At 43.4% G+C, this 19,723-nt stretch overlaps 1 protein-coding gene across 1 annotated transcript; it reads left to right on the forward strand.

Moving 5' to 3' along the window:
• The first annotated feature begins 16,260 nt into the window (after window positions 1-16,260).
• LOC116884940 (importin-5-like) lies at window positions 16,261-18,226 on the forward strand. Its single transcript, XM_032886150.1, is given in 3 exon segments — window positions 16,261-16,357; window positions 17,083-17,701; window positions 17,703-18,226. Coding segments are annotated over 3 exon segments (1,230 nt in total). The 3' UTR covers window positions 18,217-18,226.
• Window positions 18,227-19,723: the final 1,497 nt, after the last annotated feature.

The following is a 19,723-nucleotide window of genomic DNA, read 5'->3' on the forward strand; positions in this document are numbered from 1 at the left end:
GTTTAGTGGTTCAGTCCGTTACCATCAAGTCAGAAGCATGGCAGCATCCAGGCAGGCATAGTGCAGGAGGAGCTGAGAGTTTTACATCCTCAACTAAGGCCACAAGGAGAAGACTGGCTTCCACATGGTTAACAGGAGGGTCTCACTGGCCACCCCCACAATGACACACTTCCTCCAATGAGGCCACACCTACTTCAATAAGGTCACATCTCTTGTGCTATTCCCTGGGCCAAGCATATTCAAATCACCACATATATTCATATTTATACACACACACACACACACACACACACACACACGATATAGTTTCTATTGAAATGAAATGACTTGCAGGTTGCAGTCCAGCTAATCAATAATGGCTAACTGTGAATGGGAAGCCCAAGGATCCAGAAGTTGCTCAGTCCACAAGGCTGGATGTCTCAACTGTTCGTCTGGACATGCTGGACTCCCACAGAACTAGGCTCCGATGTCAGTGGAGTGATGGATGAGCTAGTAAGGCGAGGGCAAGCAGGCAAAGAGCAGCTTCCTTCTTCTATGTCTTACATAGGCCTCCAGTGTTGTGGTATAATATAAAAAAAGGGCTCGACCTGGTTCCTGTGAGTTCCCACTCCTCACGGATCTACTCACTGTAGCTGTTTCTCTGTCAGCCGCTTTCACACACTGTCCCCTTGGCAGGATTTTAGCATGCCTGATACACATACATCGTGTTCCACGGGCCTTGCTAGCGTGGCCCTACGCCACGCTAGCCCCAAGCATTCTATAGCCTAGCACGGCTTTCTGTCATGGACTCTGCTCACACTCCCAACAACCCAGTGAAATCATGACTCTATAAACTATAACCCAACAACCAGATTTAAGTGTTAAGCATCAATGTACAATACATCCACACAATTAACTTACAATCAATTGATAAAGATATAAACAACCCACCTAGATAAGATATAGTTTGCCCATCTAGACACATAAAATCCTGCACACATCCATCCTTTAAGCCACTACCCAAAGACTATACATGGACTGACCCCTGGATCCAACCTCATAGGTAGCAATGAATATCCTAGTAAGAGCACCAGTGGAAGGGGGAAGCCCTGGGTCCTGCCAAGACTGAACCCCCCAATGAACTAGACTGTTGGGGGAGGGTGGTAAATGGGGAGGATGGGGAGGTGAACACCATAATGAAGGGGAGGGAGAGTTAGGGGGGTTGGCCCCAGAAACGGAAGGAATAACAATCAAAAGGTAAATAAGAAATACCCAAGTTAATAAAGATGAAAAAAAAGGAAAAAAAAAAAAGAACAGTCCTAAATCTTACATCCGCCTCCATGTTCCCTTGGCTGCTCTCTCTCTCCTCTCACTCCAGTCTCCTTTCCTCCTAAAACTTTTCTCCCCCACCCTTCCTTCTCGTCCAATGACAGGCCTCGTTCTATCCTGTGCCTGCCTTCACCTGCATCATGACATCAACCTACACTCCAGGCGAAGGTGTGGCCCGATTATGTCCTACTGTCACAAACACCAGATTAGAGATGTGGTTTTCCCAGTTCAAAAGATGGAGATTAAAGGTGTATCTGTCTACCTCAAAGATCCAGATTCAAAGCAGATCTTTCTGCTTTCAATTAAAAACAAAAAACAAACAAAAAAAAAAAAAACAAACAAAACTGTCATGTGCCCTTTTCTGGGTCGTAGTTCATTCCAGATTAAAAGTTGACAAAAAACATGGAGGCAAAACTTTTCTGTTGATGAACAATTTTAACTGGAAAAAAGGGGAAATGTGGTTTGTCCTGAATTTTGATATTGAATTCCAACAAAGTCAACAACTCATGACCACCAGAACCAGCCCCCTTTGAATTTGTAAAGTACAGGTGAGGGGCAGGTAGGATAGAAGGAGGCTCCAGGAGAAGGGAAGGATGGTGGGAAAGAAGTTTGAAGGAAGAGGAGGACTAACAGAAAGGGGGACAGGAGAAGAGAGGGTGAGAAGCCATCAGGTGATCTGCCTGTGTATTTACAGGTTGTTAGTCAAAAGGGATGGATGGTACCGGCCTCATGTTTAAGGCAATTATATCTTGTCAATCAAAGGTTATTGTGTTGTGTGTTCTTTAATGTATAGATTTAAGTAATGTAATAGAGTGTGGGGCGACTGGTCTGGGCCGCCGAGGAGCTGGGATGTGTTTCCGCCAAGATATCTAGCAGATATCATGGGGCACCGAGGTGCCGGACCAAGCGGGATAAAAGACAACTACTTTTTATTATTTTTATATATTACAACAACACACCATGACCAAGGCAAAATGTAGAAGGAAGGGTTATTGGTTCCAGAGGAGCAGAGTCTGTCATGGCAGGGAAGCTTGACGGCACGCAGCAGGCATGGTAGCAGATGGAGGAAGCTGAGACCCACATCCTTTCCAGGAAACAGGCAAGAGAGATCACGAACTCAAAGCCTGCCGCCAGGGAGTTACCTTCTCCAGCAAAACCACTCTTCCTAAACCTTTGCAAACCGCACCAACAACTCAGGACCGAGTGTTCAAATATCGGAGCCTATGGGGAACGATCTCACTGAAGCCAGTTCAGTCAACATGTTCTCCAGAAGTAAGGGTGACTTGGTTAGTTTTCTATAGCACACAACTCTTCTCCATTCTTATTGTTTAGCTAAAACTTTTCAGAAATTATTTAATATTGATGGTGTCGATTTGTTTCATTTTCTTTGTTTTTAATTTTATTTTTCTTGGATATTTCATGTATTTACATTTCAAATGTTATCCCCTTTCCCCCCTCACTTATACCCCCTCTCCCTCCCCCTGCTTCTAAGAGGATGCTCCCGCTCCCACCCACCCACTCCCACCACAGTGCACTGGCATTCCCCTACATTGGGGGAAATGAGCCTTCATAGGACCAAGGGCTTTTCTTCCTATTGATGCCAGATAATGCCATCCTCTGCTACATATGTGGCTGGAGTCATAGGTCCCTCCATGTGTACTCATTGGATTGTGTTTTAGTCCCTGGGTGAGGCCTGGTTGGTTGATATTTCTGTTCTTCCTATGGGGTTGCAAATCATTTCAGTTCCTTCATTCCTTTCTTAACTGCTCCACTGGGGTCTCCTTGTTCAGTCCAATGGTTAGCTGCAGCCATCCTCATCTGTATCAGTAGGGCTCTGGCAGAGCCTCTCAGGAGACACCCATATCTGGCACCTGTCAGCAAGCAGTTCTTGGCAGCAGCAATAGTGGCTGGGTTTGGTGGCTGTATATAGGTTGGATCCCCAGGTGGGGCAATCTCTGGATGACCATTTCTTCAGTCCCTGATCCATTCTTTGTCCCTGTCTTGCCTCCCGTGAGTATTTTGTTCTCCCTTATAAGAAGGAACGAAGTATCCACATTTTTTGTCGTCCTTCTTCTTGAGCTTCATATGATCTGTGAATTTTTTCTTAAATATTCCAAGTTTTGGGCTAATATCCACGTATCAGTGAATACATACCGTGTGTTCTTCTGTGACAGGGATACCTCACTCAGGATGATATTTTCTAGTTCCATTCATTTGCCTAAGAATTTCATGAAGTCATTGCTTTTAATAGCTAGTATACTCCATTGTGTAAATGTACCCACATTTTCTGTATCCATTCTTCTGTTCATCTGGTTGTTTTTAGCTTCTGGCTATTATAAATATGGCTGTTATGAACATAGTGGAGCATGTGTCCTTGTTATACGTTGGAGCATCTTTAGAGTATATGCCCAGGAGAGATATAGCTGGGTCCTCAGGTAGTACTATGTCCAATTTTCTGAGGAACCACCAGACTGATTTCCAGAGTGGTTGTACAAGCTTTCAATCCTACCAACAATGGAGGAGTGTTCCTATTTCTCCACATCCTTGCCAGCATCTGCTGTCACCTGAGTTTTTGATCTTAGCCATTCTGACTGGTGTGAGGTGAAATCTCAGGGTTGTTTTGATTTGCATTTCCCTGATGACTAAGGATGTTGAGCATTTCTTTAGGTACTTCTCCGCAATTCAATATTCCTCAGTTGAGAATTCTTTGTTTAGCTCTGTACCCTATATTTTAACAGCATTATTTGATTCTCTGGAGTCTAATTTCTTGAGTTCTTTATATATATTAGATATTAACCCTCTATCAGATGTAGGATTGGTAAAGACCTTTTCCCAATCTGTTGGTTGCCATTTTGTCCTATTGACAGTGTTCTTTGCCTTACAGAAGCTTTGAAGTTTTATGACAGCCCATTTGTCGATTCTTGAACTTAGAGCATAAGCCACTGGTGTTCTGTTCAGGAAATTTTCTTCTGTGCCCATGTGATCGAGACTCTTCCCCACTTTTTTTTCTATTAGTTTGAGTGTATCTGGTTTTATGTGAAGGTCCTTGATCCACTTGGACTTGGGCTTTGTGCAGGGAGATAAGCATGGATCGATCTGCATTCTTCTACATGTTGACCTCCAGTTGAACCATCACCATTTGCTGAAAATGCTGTCTTTTTTCCACTGGATGGTTTTAGCTCCTTTGTCAAAAATCAAGTGACCATAATTGTGTGGGTTCATTTCTGGGTCTTCAATTCTGTTCCATTGATCAACCTGCCTGTCTCTGTACCAATGCCATGTCATGCCATGTTTTTATCATGATTACTCTGTAATACAGCTTGAGGTCAGGGATGGTGATTTCCCCAGAATTTCTTTTATTGTTGAAAATAGTTTTTGCTATCCTGGGTTTTTTGTTATTCCAAATAAATTTGCAAATTGCTCTTTCTAATTCTGTGAAAAATTGAGTTGGAATTTTGATGGGGATTGCATTGAATCTGTAGTTTGCTTTTGGCAAGATGGTCATTTTACTATATTAATCCTGCCAATACATGAGCATGGGAGATCTTTCCATCTTCTGAGATCTTCGAATTTTTTTTCTTCAGAGACTTGAAATTCTTGTCATACAGATCTTTCACTTGCTTGGTTAGAGTCACCCCAAGGTGTTTTACATTATTTGTGGCTATTGTGAAGGGTGTCACTTTTCTAATTTCTTTCTCAGCCTGTTGATCCTTTGAGTAGAGGGAGGCTACTGATTGGTTGGAGTTAATTTTGTAACCAACCACTTTGCTGAAGTTGTTTATCAGCTGTAGGAATTCTTTGGTGGAATTATTGGGTTCACTTAAGTTTATACTATCATATCATCTGCAAATAGTGATATTTGACTTCTTTCTTTCCAATTTGTATCCCTTTGATCTCCTTTTGTTGTCTGATTGCTCTGGCTAGGACTTCGAGAACTATATTGAATAGGTAGGGAGAGAGTGGGCAGCCTTGTCTAGTCACTGATTTTAGTGGGATTGCTTCAAGTTTCTCTCCATTTAATTTGATGTTGGCTACTGGTTTGTTGTATATGGCTTTTACTATGTTTAGGTATGGGCCTTGAAATCCTGATCTTTCCAAGACTTTTATCATGAAGGGGTGTTGAATTTTGTCAAATGCTTTCTCAGCATCTAATGAGATGATCATGTGTTCTTTTTTCCTTTGAGTTTGTTTATATATTGAATTATGTTGATAGATTTTCGTATATTGAACCATCCTTTCGTCACTGGGATGAAGCCTACTTGATGATGATGAATGGTTGTTTTGATATGTTCTTAGATCTCGTTTTCAAGAATTTTATTGAGCATTTTTGCATCAATATTCATGAGAAAAATTGGTCTGAAGTTCTTTTTCTTTGTAGGGTCTTTGTGTGGATTAGCTATAAGCATAATTGTGGCTTCAAAGAACGAATTGGGTAGTGTTCCTTCTGTTTCTATTTTGTGGAATAGTTTTAAGAGTATTGGCATGAGGACTTCTTTGAAGGTTTGATAGAATTCTGCACTAAACCCATCTGGTCCTGGGCTTTTTATTTTGGTTGGGAGATTTTAATAACTTCTTCTATTTCTTTAGGGATTATGGGGATTATGGGACTGTTTAGATGTTTATCTGATCCTGATTTAACTTTGTTACTTAGTATCTGTCTAGAAAATTGTCCGTTTCATCCAGATTTTTCAGTTTTGTTGAATATAGGCTTTTGTAGTAGAATCTGATATTTTTTTGAATTTCCTCATTTTCTGTTGTTATGTCTCCCTTTTCATTCCTGATTTGGTTAATTTAGATACTGTTTCTCTGCCCTCTGGTTAGTCTGGCTAAGGGTTTATCTATCTTGTTGATTTTCTCAAAGAACCAGCTCCTGGATTGTTGATTCTTTGTATAGCTTTTTCTGTGTCTACTTGGTTGATTTCAGCCCTGAGTTTGATTATTTCCTGCTTTCTACTTGTCTTGGGCATATTTGCTTCTTTTTGTTCTAGAGCTTTCAGATGAACTGTTAAGCTGCTATTTTATGCTGTCTCCAGTTTCTTTTTGGAGGCCCTCAGAGCTATGAGTTTTTCTCTTAGTACTTATTTCATTTCATTGTGTCCCATAAGTTTGGGTATGTTGTGCCTTCATTTTCACTAAATTCTAAAAAGTCTTTAATTTCTTTCTTTATTTCTTCCTTGACCAGGTTATCACTGAGTAGAGCATTGTTCAGCTTCCATGTATATGTGGACTTTCTGTTATTGAAGACCAACCTTAGTCCATGGTGGTCTGATAGGATGCATGGGATTATTTCAATCTTCTTGTATCTGTTGAGCCCTGTTTTATGACCAATTACATGGTCAGTTTTTGAGAAGGTACCATGAGGTTCTGAGAACAAAGTATATTCTTTTGTTTTAGGATGAAACATTCTATAGATATCTGTTAAATCCATTTGGTTCAAAACTTCTGTTAGTCTCACTGTGTCTCTGTTTAGTTTCTGTTTCCATGATCTGTCCATTGATGAGAGTGGGGGGTTGAAGTCTCCCACTATTATTGTGTGTGGTGCAATGTATGCCTTGAGCTTTAGTAAAATTTCTTCTATGAATGTGGGTGTCCTTGCATTTAGAACATGTTCAGAATTGAGAGTTCATCTTGGTAGATTTTTTCCTTTGATGAATATGAATTGTCCTTCTTTATCTTTTTTGATTACTTTTGTTGGTTGAAAGTCTCTTTGATATTAGCATGGCTACTCCAGCTTGTTTCTTTGGACCATTTGCTTGGAAAATTTTTTCCCAGCCTTTTACTCTGAGGTAGTGTCTGTCTTTGTCACTGAGTTGTATTTCCTGTAGGCATCAAAATATTGGGTCCTGTTTACATATGCAGTCTGTTAGTCTATGTCTCTTTATTGGAGAATTGAGTTCATTGATGTTAAGAGATATTAAGGAATAGTGATTGTTGCTTCCTGTTATTTTTGTTGTTAGAGGTGGAATTATGTTTGTGGGGCTATCTTCTTTTGATTTTGTTGAGAGACGATTACTTTCTTGCTTTTTCTAGGTGTAGTTTCCCTCCTTGTGTTGGAGTTTTCCATTTATTATCTTTTGTAGGGCTGGGTTTGTGGAAAGATATTGTGTAAATTTGGTTTTGTCATGGAATATCTTGGTTTCTCCATCTATGGTATTTGAGAGTTTTGCTGGATATAGTAGCCTAGGCTGGCATTTGTGTTCTCTTAATGTCTGTATGACATTTTTCCAGGATCTTCTGGCTTTCATAGTCTTTGTTGAGAAGTCTGGTGTAATTCTGACAGGTCTGCCCTTATAAGTTACTTGACCTTTTCCCCTTACTGCTTTTAATATTCTTTCTTTGTTTTGTGCATTTGGTGTTTTGACTATTATGTGATAAAAGGAGTTTCTTTACCGGTTCAGTCTATTTGAAATTCTTTAGGCTTCTGCTATATTCATTGGCATCTCTTTCTTTAGGTTAGGAAAGTTTTCTTCCATAATTTTGTTGAAGATATTTACTGGACCTTTAAGTTGGGAATCTTCATTCTCTTCTATACCTATTATTCTATGGTTTGGTCTTTTCATTGTGTCCTGGATTTCCTGGATGTTTTGGGTTAGGAGCTTTTTGCTTTTTGCATTTTCTTTGATGGTTGAGTCAATGTTTTCTATGGTATCTTCTGCCCCTGAGATTCTCTCTTCTATCTCTTGTATTTTCTGGTGATTCTTGTGTCTATGTCTCCTGATCTCTTTCCTAGCTTTTCTATCTCCAGGGTTATTTCCCTTTGTGATTTCTTTATTGCTTCTATTTCTATTTTAGATCCTGGATGGTTTTGTTCATTTCCTTTACCTGTTTGGTTGTGTTCTCCTGTAATTCTTTAAGGGATTTTTGTGTTTCCTCTTTAAGGGCTTCTACTTGTTTATTTGTGTTCTCCTGTATTTCTTTAAGGGAGTCATTTATGTCCATCTTAAAGTCCTTTATCATCATTGTGAGATGTGATTTTAAATCCAAATCTTGCTTTTCCTGTGTGTTGGGATATCCAGTATTTGCTGTGGTGGGAGAACTGGGTTCTGATGGTGCCAAGTAATCTTGGCTACTGTATCTGGCAAAACTCTCATTTACTTGGTTCCTGTTGTTTAGGTTCTTGTGCTTGCCTCTCACCATCTGGTTATCTCTGATGTTAGCTGGTCTTGTTGTCTCTGACTGGAGACCAGCTCTCTCAGGGCACGTTTTGACCTGAGAACTGTGCGACAGCCCCAGTTCTGGGCACAGATGGAGACCGGAAGGGTCCTGTTCTAGGCTGCCCTGTGGCTCCTACACCCTGTGTGCTCCCAGCGGGTCTCTCCTTTGACAGTCAGTGGAGAGAACATGGGGCCCTACTTGTGAGCTTAGGAGGGAGACTAGCTCTCTGCATGCAGGTTTTGTGTCCTGTTTCATTTTTTTTAACCTGTGAGAAGAACACCTCATCTTAAGAAAGGTGTTCTATATTTGATGACATTTTCATTATTAAATGAATACCCTGGGATTTCACAAATCCACTGTTATGTATTAAATGTATTATAAGTTTTAGGTGTGGCATCATTTATATTCTAATTACAATGTGTTTATTACTTAACTAATTCAGTGTGTGTGTGTGTGTGTGTGTGTGTGTGTGTTCATGCACATGCTAGGGTACATTCATGAAAGTTTGGAAACCGTTTATTGGAGAAAGTTCTTTTCTTCCACTTTATGGGTCCTAGAGATGAAACTCAGGTCATCAGGCTTGATTGGTGGCAGGAGCCTTTATCTGCTGGGCCATCTTGAGGCCCCTGACTTATTCCTTTCAAAACCAGTAAGAGTGAATACCTGGGCTATATTCTGGCTCTCGCCCCTCCCTGACCTGTATCAGATTACCCATCCCAGCCCTGGATTCTCACAGAGATAAAATTCTGTCTGCCATTCTTGTTTCAAATGATAAAGAATTCATCTCTAATTTGAAGTGTCATGGTAGGTGGTTCACCTGACTGTACCCAGACTCTCACTTCTATCAACAGAGGGTATTCAGAAAGCAGAAAACTGACTATGTATCTTGTCCTTGGCTCACACACGAGGACAGCCACAGGAGCGGGTGGGATTACCCAGGGGTGTAATTCTCATGAAAACAGAGATACGTCCCAAAGCTTCAGAGAGACAGCAGGCCTGGGCTGTGCCAGCATAAAACCATTGCTTTCCTCTGGCAAATACTGGGTTTCTATAAAGCCCTCCTCTACTTACCTTACTGCCTCAGTCCAATGTGTGTGTCTGTGTGTGTGTGTGTGTGTGTGTGTGTGTGTGTGTGTGAGTGTGAGTGTGAGAGAGAGAGAGAGAGAGAGAGAGAGAGGCAGGCAGCCAGGAGAACAGCTCCAATGTGTCTTCTCCTTGGTTCCCAGTGCCCTGCTTCACAAGGCAGGCTATTCCCCTGCAGTTCTGAATGCCGACCTCTCACTCACTGACTTTATACACACAACCTGTTACTTAGCAACTTCTGCCAAACCTGAGACCCTCTGACCAAGCTTTCTTGCTAAAACGGGAGAAAATAAATTGAAGAGACTTTTTACCACTAAAGAGATAACATTTATTCAGCAATAGGTTTTTACAGATTTAGGGGTTAGAGCAGATACCTCTTTAGAGGTTTTATTTTGGGAAGTACTCACCCAGTACTGTAATACTGGTCTGGAAATAACGCATGAGGTCATCTGGTCACCAGCCCTTTACTTCCCATGTAAGATGACTATTTTTAGGCAAGTGTGTGAGCTCACGGCCCCTACTTCTGTTAAAGTAACAATAAAGACAGTAACCATGCTTTTTTGGCTACTTTATTGGGTTCTTATATCTACCACCTTTCTCTATCCCAATCCCTTCCAACTCCCCAACCCTAGGTAGGAGAGGATAGTGAGAGGGAAAAGAGGGCATTAAATCTCTTTAGACTACTTCCTGCTGACTAGGGTTGTCGAGTTTCTAGTCCAATCTTCCTGGCCAGGATATCTCCAACCAATGGCCAGAAAAGGCTGCAAAGCAGCAGACCCGGCAGGGACCAGGAACAGCAGTTCTAAATCCTCTCAGGATCCTCTCCCAGGATTCCAAACCTAAACTCCCTGGCGCTGGCAGAATCACACCCCTGCCAGAGCACGAGACGAATCAGTCAGCTGCCGCGGACAGTCTGAAGCAGCCGCATATCCCTGCTCTCCATTTTAATCCTGGGATTAAAATGAAAGTATATTCACAGAACATAACTGGGTTTTAAAATAAACCAAATTTCTCACTACAGATGACTATTAAGGAAAAGCTTCTTGTGGTCAGGAGAATAGTCCCTGGTCTGGGAAAGCAGGCTCACCTTAAGGCGTGCCAAAGAGATAGGCAGAATACATTTTCTTTTCATGAGATGCTATACTTTCCCTCTCGGCGGTCACACCCTCCCCCAGTAGTCCGCAGGAGCTACCGTGAAGTTTGAGGTTTGGCTGAGTCGTCCCATCTTTCTAAGGCTTGAGCTTGAGTCAAAGACACGATTTTCCCTTTCTCTGCCTTTTTCTTGATACTTTGGGTTTCCTGTGTAACGTGTAATTATTAAAAAAACAATCCACACTATCGCAGATTAGGCATTGGTGGTCTTGGGCTGGGAAAAATCGGAGACTAAGACCACGTGTTTCTCAGAACCAATGCCTCTCCCACAAACACTGGCTCTGCCTCTGCAGGGCTCCGAGGTCGAGATCGCTCCAAACCTCTCCACACTCCCGATTTCCGCAGTTAGCTGGGGACACACTCTCGCCAGCGCGCACCCCACTGCGGTTACCTCTCCCCGGAGCCCACCTGAGTTGCTGCGAATGTAAAACACCGTCAATCTTAGTTTAGAATCAACCTCTGGGAGTGGACTCTATCGTCCTAAACCATCCACTATTCTGTGTTAGAAATCTTCCGGTGGTGGAATCGGCCACCAGATCTAACGGTCCCTGGTCTACATTTTGTCTGCTTTCGCTCCGGCATCACCGTCCAAAAGGACTGTTCCTTCTTCCTGCCTTCCCTCTTCCTCTCTCAGACCCAGAAGGCCCACCCCTCCTTGCCCAGCAATTGGCTTCTTGTCGTCTTTATTATCCAATCAATGTGGCTCTCTCAAGCTTCCTTCCTGTTGTGTGGTGGTTAGTTCACCATGTGTCTGACCTCGTGGCTTTTTCCTCTTGGTTCCTTGGACTCGCAGCTTACCTGCTGTGCGCGTTTAACTTTTGAACTCGAGTACAATTGTCCTTGAGCGTGTGTTTGAGACAATTCTTAATTTCTTTTTTGTCAGCGAAACTAAGAACCGCCCAAAAGGGACCCCGATTTCTCCTCTATCATTTCTCCAATGATTGTTGTCTGAGTAAAGACAACAATAGATGTTTCAGCCTCATTCAGAAGTTTTCCTTGGGCTAGAGTTTTAGGCCCTTGCCTAGCACACTCAAGGCCCGGAACCACCCCCAAAGCATAGATTGTTTTTCCTTGTCTAAGATGGGAAACGATGATTTCAACTTTCTTTTTTTTTTTTTTTACTGGGGATTGAAAATGGCTTTTCTGCTAGGCAAGTCCCTACCACTGAGCTAAATCCCCAACCCCGAAAAAGACTTCAAAAAAAAAAAAAAATGTTTTCAGTTAGGTTCCGGGAAATAGAGCCCATCTGTAATCTCATCGCTCCCTACAAGATAGGAGGCAAAGAGAAGAGCTGTCCAGAGGTCTGAGGGCCAGTTAGCCTGCAGTACAGCAGTGAGGGGGTGGGGGTCTGGGTCAGCCGAAGGTGAGAACGCAGTCTCTGAAGTTACCCCCGTAAGAGTGAACTGCTAGGTTCTAGCCTCTGCCCCACCTCTTCTCACAGATGCGGACAAGCACCCTCCTGGGAAGATTGTCCAGTTAACAGACTTGCTGGTACCATGACGTCTCACCTGGGAATCAACTTTCTATCAAAGGGGTTCCACAACTTGCTCCCTACCGACTTCCTTATCCTCTGTCTAGGAAGCTCAGAGCTTAGCTACAAACTCCTCCCGTGAGATCTTTCTATCCTCAGAGAGCTAGAAGAGATGTCCACTTGTGCCATGTGGGCCCTAATTCCCTTTAGAGACCCACCATTCTGTCTGTCTCTGCTGGGGCCCGAGCTCTCCCGGAAGCCCCCGTCATGCTGATGCTCTCTGTCTGTCTGTCTGTCTGTCTGTCTGCCTGTATCTCTGGCTGTCCGCAGCATTAATAACTTCTAATCAGCCCCTTAGTTTTCAGCAATCCGTCTCAGTGTTCTCCTGAGCCATCTGACACACCCAAGCGTAACAGTCCTCTGACCTCTACCCACATGCCTTCATGTACTGTAACGTGTGCGCGCGCACACATACAAAATGAAAATAAATAAATAAACTTCACTTGTATTGGCACAAACGAGGAAACGAAGAAAGCTGAGTACTAGGTGTATTTTGCCACACAACACAATAAGTAGTATTGTGTTATTTGGGGGCAACTGTTCAAATGTTTTGGAGGCTAGTAAAGTCTGTCTTAGTCGGGGTTTCTATTGGTGTGATGAAACACCATGACCAAAAAAGGGAGGAAAGGGTTCCTTTGGGTTACATTTCTGAATTGCTGTTCTTCACTGAAGGAAGTGAGGACAGGGACTCCAACAGGACAGAAACCTGGAGGCAGGAGCTGATGCAGAGGCCATGGAGGGGTGTTACTTACCGGCTTGCTTCCCCTGGCTTGCTCGGCCTGCTCTCTTATAGAAACCTGGACCAGCAGTGCAGGGATGGCACCACCCACCATAGGCTGGGCCCTTCCCCATTGACCACTAATTGAAAAAAAAATAATAAAATGCCTCACAGTTGGATCTCATGGAGCCATTTCTTCAACTGAGGCCCCTCCTCTTTGATGACTCTGGCTTGTGTTAAGTTGACACAAACCCAGCCGGTACAAAGTCCAGCATAATTCTTCTTGCAAGCTCTAATGGAGTCAGAGGACCGTGTTCGTAATGACTGATTCACTCTGCTGCAGGGCAATATAGGTTGCTGAGGTGCGGAGAGCCTGCTAAGCTACAGCCTCGTCTCCTATCCATGTTCATCCCATGCCTCCTGTGGTGTTGTGCATGGTATCATCTGTGGAATCTCTGCTCAGACGCGGAGAGCTTATGGAGATAAACGCCTCAGCTCCTTCTGACACCCACAGGAGTGCAACTGAGGCAGGCCTGTCATCTCTCCTCTGAAGCCTGAGAGCCTGAGAGCCTGAGAGCCTGAGGCCCGAGGCCCGAGGCCCGAGGCCGAGGCCGAGCCTGAGAGCCTGGAGCCCCAGGCCGAGGCCCCGAGGCCCGAGGCCCGAGGCCGAGAGCCGAGGCCGAGCCCGAGAGCCCGAGAGCCCGAGAGCCCGAGAGCCTGAGAGCCCGAGTCCATGGCTTTTCCCTGCGCCCTCTCCCTTTGCATAGGTAACCTCTTTTTGACCCTGTTCACTGTAGGGCTCCTGAGGCAGAACAGGCCCAGGGCTACTCATTACCTGGCTGTGAGGAAATTCTAGGCTTCAAACCAGGTGACTGAGGTAAATGAGAGGTTGAATATCTCATGACTGTTTAAGAACAGTTCCGAACATAAAATATTCTTGCGGGCAGGCTCGGCCTGCACTGCTGCTTCCAGTCCAAAGGCTGATCTGGACGTTCCTTTGACTTTATTGTTCAGTATGAACTGTGTCTCAGAACCCTACATGTCTGAGACCTTGGGTTTTTCAGCTTTCCTCAATTCTTTCCCTTTAGCCTTATAGCTGGCTGGTGGGTCAGAGATGTGATCCAGTGAAAACGTTAATTCGTTCTGTCTCTGTCTTTTTCTAATTCCCATACAATGACTACTTATACAGGAGTTGAAATTGGAGCCAGAAGACCCTCACTGGGGTCCTAGGCTGACTCATGTAGTAACAGCATCAGCTTCCTCATTAACAAAATGGAGTAACTCTGCTGTTATTACAGTTACAGTGGTGATCAAATAGAGTATGAAGGTGACAGCCAAAGGTTGCCTCAGATTCCTCCCCAGGAGCCTGTAATTCCCCAGAAACAGACAACTTTTTAAAAAGGAGGAGGTTTGCCTGAGAAATGAAACACATTCCAGACACAAGCAAATTAAAAATGATCAGAGCTCATAAGCCTGAGTGAGCTCATAAGCATTAGAATTAGTGGGAGGATGTGTGTGTGTGTGTGTGTGTGTGTGTGTGTGTGTGTGTGTGTGTGTGTTTTGTGTGGTTTTAGAGGGAGGTTTAGACCAGATGTGCATTAAGATGGGAGGGACTTAGACTAGATGTGCGTGTCAGATGTCTGCCTTGATTATTCTTCACCTTATTTTTTTAACCCGATATTAAGGTTTATTTACGGTACTTTATTTGTATGAATGTTTTGCCCACATGTATGTATGCATGCTACATGTGTGCCTAGTGCCTGAGGAAGTCAGAAGAGGGCACTGGATCTCCTAGAACTGGAGTTACCATGGTTATTTCTTATCTTTTGTGACAGGGTCTTTCACTGAACCTGGAGTCCAGGGATTGAGCTAGGCGAGCTGGTCAGCAAGCCCCAGGGGACCCACCTGTTTCTACTACTGCAAGGTAAGCAGTTTATTGAGTCATGCTTCCAACTCTCAAAGCCACATTTGTATGTGAGAGACATTAGTATAGATTTCTGTTAGTGCATGGAAAATCACACACTAAATAATATTAATTGTTCAACTGAAAATCAAACTTTACTTATGATACCTGGCAATCTTACTCAGCTGATTTTCTTAAGCAACCTGCTTTTGTAGCTACTGGCACAGCCCCTGAGCATAAAACCGGAGAAATGAGTTCATGGTCTCTATGGGCTCTTCCTACAAGAGTGAAAATCGCTGCTTCATCCTCCCTTCTAAGCCCGACATTTTACTCTTGGATTTCCATATACTGTATATGCACAGTATATGTATATACAGGCACCCACAGTATAGATACTTCAGGTGAGTGGTATCTATGAAGGCTGTTCTTAATTGTCAACTTGACTACATCAGGAATGAACTACAATTCAGAAATAGAGGGCACACCTGTAAGACACACACACACACACACACACACACACACACACACACACACACACAAACCTTCTGGAAGTCTATATAAGGGTATGAAAAAGGGAAGATTTTGTTCTTTGCCTGCTTGCCCTTCCCTTGCTAGCAAGCCCATTTCTTCACTGGTATTAGAGCTTACTTTCTTCAGAATTCTAGCCTCTAGCGAAGACCAGCTCAGACAACTAGCTTTGTGGACTGAGAAATGTCTGGATTTTTGGGCCTTCTGTTCATAGGCAGTCATAGGCTTAGTTGGACCATAGTCTGTAAGTCATTCTAATAAATAAATAAATTAATAAAATGTAAATAAATAATTTATACGGGGATTTATTATATAATTATATTGTCTATTATTATATGGATATAATATGTATGGTGGTTTATTATATATATGTACACACATATGTGGGAATTTATTAGAATGACAAACTATGGTCCAACTAATCCAATGAGTATGTGTGTGTGTGTGTGTGTGTGTGTGTGTGTGAGAGAGAGAGAGAGAGAGAGAGAGAGAGAGAGAGGGAGAGAGAGAGAACACAGGCAGCAGGGACTAGTGGGAAGGGGAGACTGGGGCCAAGCCCTTCCTTGGGATTGCTCACCACATGCTTTCCTATTTCCTAGGCCTGCACCATTTTACTGTGTTCTCAGTGACAGCCAGGCTCAGCCTTGTATGTTATTTGAGTGTAGGCGTCCTGTTTTAGAGGAAGAGAAATGGCAGGGACAACCTGAGGGCGACACGTCCACTCTGTAGTGAGAGTTGGCGGATCTTCCCGAGGACAGCAACGCAGCTCAGGTTCCCTGCTCTGGGAATTCCTCTGCTCAGCACTGCCCGACAGAACTTCCTACTGGTAATTCCACAGAATAAGGCCACTACCACAAGTGTTGAGTCAAATTTGAAGCCAGAATGATGGACCCTGGCCAGGTCCCTATCCAGGATTCCCAGAGAATGGCCATGAATTATGTTCATCAGGTGCTTCCAAAGGCGAACCCCACAAGACCATGTACTTCCCACTTTCATCCAATCAGAGGCAAGCATACATCATGACATACTTCCTGCCTACATACCTCCCACCTATATATGATCAAGTACATCCTGTGCAGCTAGGCAACCAAGCTTGTTTAGAGAAGCAAAAACATGTGACTTGTTGTCTTACATGAACAACAGCTCCAACAATCCAGGAAGTTGTCTGTCCTGGGTAAGTGGGGCTTACAGGTTAGAACTGTTTTTGTTACATAGATCTCTTAAGCATAACAATTTAAACTCAAAACAAAACTTTATCCCCTTTAAGTTGTATTCCAAGTCAAATCCTTGACTCTGTGGTGAGGATCTGTTCATATTGGGATCTAATAACCATCAGCTTAATGGCTGCCAGAATGGGAATTTATGTATCTGGTTAAGGCATCAATCATTCAAAGGCCAATAGCAATTAGCAGAATAGGAGGACCAAAGGCTCTGTGATGGTGACACAGAAAAGACAAAAGGCAGCAGCAGATCCCATCCTGTCCTGTAAACTCTATTCTAAGCCACTGTCCCTGGGAAACTTTGGGAAACCTTGGGAAAGACTGCTGTTTCTTGCCCTTGGAGGAAGCAGAGGCTGCAGTCTCCTGTCCTTGGAGTGATACTGCTACTAACCCAGACATAACTCTTCTTCAGTATGTAGATAAGCTCATGGTTGCAGCAGAAACTAAAGAAAATTGCCAGAGAGGAACTCAAAATCGCCTACAGGCTCTGGGGGACATGGGATATCAGGTATCTGCTATAAGAGCTCAGCTCTAGTCCGGGGTCCTGAGTGTCTTACACAGATTTGGCACTTCATGTGCGACACTCTCATCAAGGCCATCAGCATGGAGCCTGACTCAGTCATCCTCTCAGAAATAATGCACTCCTTTGCAAAGTGCATTGAAGTAATGGGAGATGGGTGCCTCGCCAATGAACACTTTGAGGAGCTTGAAGGTATAGTGAAGGAGAAGCTTGACAAACATTTCAAAAATCAGAGTTGCGACAAGTTAAAAGACAAGATGAAGATTATGAATGAACAGGTTGAAGAGTCACAACAAGATGAGGATGATAATGATGTTTATATACTGACTAAAGTGTCAGATATTTTACACTTGATACTCAGTAGCTACAAAGAAAAGGTGTTGTTGTGGTTTGAACATCTGCTCCCATTAATTGTCAACCTGATTTGTCCACATAGACCATGGCCAGACAGACAATGGGGATTGTACATCTTCGATGATATCATAGAACGCTGTAGTCCAGCTTCATTTAAGTATACAGAATATTTCTTAAGGCTAATGCTCCAGTATGTGTGTGACAACAGCCTAGAAGTCAGGCAAGCTGTGGTATGACCCTGGCACCATGGTGCAGTATGGTGGACATAACTATTGCCCCTTCTGTACAGAAGCACTCCCACTGCTTGCAAGAGTCATTCAGTCTGCAGATTCTGACACCAAAGAAAATATCAATGCCACAGAGAACTGCATCTCAGCAGTGGGAAAGATCATGAAGTTCAAGCCCGACTGCGTGAATGTGGAGGAGGTCTTACCACACTGGCTGTCGCGGCTCCCCCTTCATGAAGATAAAAAAGCTGTCCAGACCTTCAGTTACCTGTGAAACCTGATTGGAAGTAATCACCCAATTGTGCTTGGCCCAAGCAATACCAATCTACCAAAAATATTCAGTATAATTGCAGAAGGAGAAGTGCATGAGGCCATTAAACATGAAGACCCCTGTGCCAAACGCCTGGCCAATATAGTTCACCAAGTACAGACCTCTGGAGGATTGTGGACTGAATGCACAGCACAGATCAGTCCGGAGCAGCAGGCAGCCATACAGGAGCTCCTGAACTCTGCCTGAAGGGCCTTAATACCACTTGACAGAAGAATAACTCCAAATAAATGTTTACCCTTTTGTTTTAAAAAAAAAAAAAAAAAAAAGCAGCTCAGCTCTGGTGACTGAAGTCACCTATCTCAATTATATTCTGGAAGAAGGCCAGCAATGGTGTTCCATGACAGGAAAAGAGACTGTCATCAACATCCCTCTCCTCCCCCACCCCAGAGCCCACGATAGCTGAGAGAGTTTCTTGGGGTCCGTGGGCTTTTGTAGATTATGGATTTTGGGCTTTGCTGAAGTAGCTAAACTTTTGTATGAAGCCACCAAGGAAGCCAAGGACTTTGTTTGGACTCAGGAACACCACAGGGCCTTTCAGAAAATAAAACAGAACCTACTGTTGGCCCCTTGCTTTGGGGCTCCCAGACATTATTAAGCCATTCCATCTGTATGTTGATGAACATAAAGGAATAGACAAAGGGGTCCTGACCCAAACTCTAGGGCCATGGAAGTGACTAGGGGCTTATTTGTCAACGAAATTAGATCCAGTGGCAGCAGGATGGCCACTTTGCCTATGTATCATCACTGCTATGATGTTACTGGTTAAGGATGCAGATAAATTAACTTTGGGACAGAATTTAATCATAACTACCCACTATGCAATAGAAAGAGTATTCAAACAGCTGCCAGATTAGTGGCTCAGTAATGACTGTATGATTCATGCTACGAGAATGCCAAAGCTTTACTGAGGTTCATAGTATATATACACCAAGTCCATCACTTGGAAAGACCCCTGGAGGCACAATGGAAAAACAAGTTTATGTTCTCAGGATAAAAACAGGAACTGACTCAACGGTGTTACTGCCCATCAGCCAAACAGCAAAGGCCAAGATGTTCTTTTCCTAAAAACAAAAGCTTTTGGGGGTTGGGGATTTAGCTCAGCAGTAGAGCGCTTGCCTAGCAAGCGCAAGGCCCTGGGTTCGGTCCCCAGCTCCAAAAAAAAAAAAAAAAAAAGAAAGAAAGAAAAAAAAGTTTTCACATGCATCAGCAAGGCTCAGCAGGGGGCAAACACTGAGGGAGCCCAGGAGGGTCCGACAAGTCCCCCTTTTTTTAGTTTTTAAAGTAGTCCTCTCTTAGGTCACTCTGGGAAAACAAATACCCTTACCTGTCATTTGGAGTCTCTGCTAGTCTCAGAGCCCCTGTCTTAGGTGGTTGCTGATCCCAAAGGGTTGTCCGTCATAGGCTAACTACTTGTAAAGGCTGAGCCAGATTTTGGCAGAGTGATTGTCTCCTGCCAAGGAGAGCAACACTTGCTTAGTTGCTGCCTGGGAATGTTGTCTACGCATGTGACAAAGAAGTAAAAGGTCAACTACTGTGGCGCCGAGAGCCATAACACTGAGGGCCACTATAAGGTTTTGAACTCTAGTTGGAGTCACACAAACATGCGTGAAAATAGGAGAACAGGAGGCCATATGAGATCAAGCCATTCCTGTAAAAGTGCTGTCTGTTGATTTAAATTTAGAGTTCCCAATCG

Source organism: Rattus rattus, chromosome 15 (genome assembly GCF_011064425.1).
Source record: "Rattus rattus isolate New Zealand chromosome 15, Rrattus_CSIRO_v1, whole genome shotgun sequence".
In the NCBI taxonomy this organism is placed as follows: Eukaryota; Metazoa; Chordata; class Mammalia; order Rodentia; family Muridae; genus Rattus; species Rattus rattus.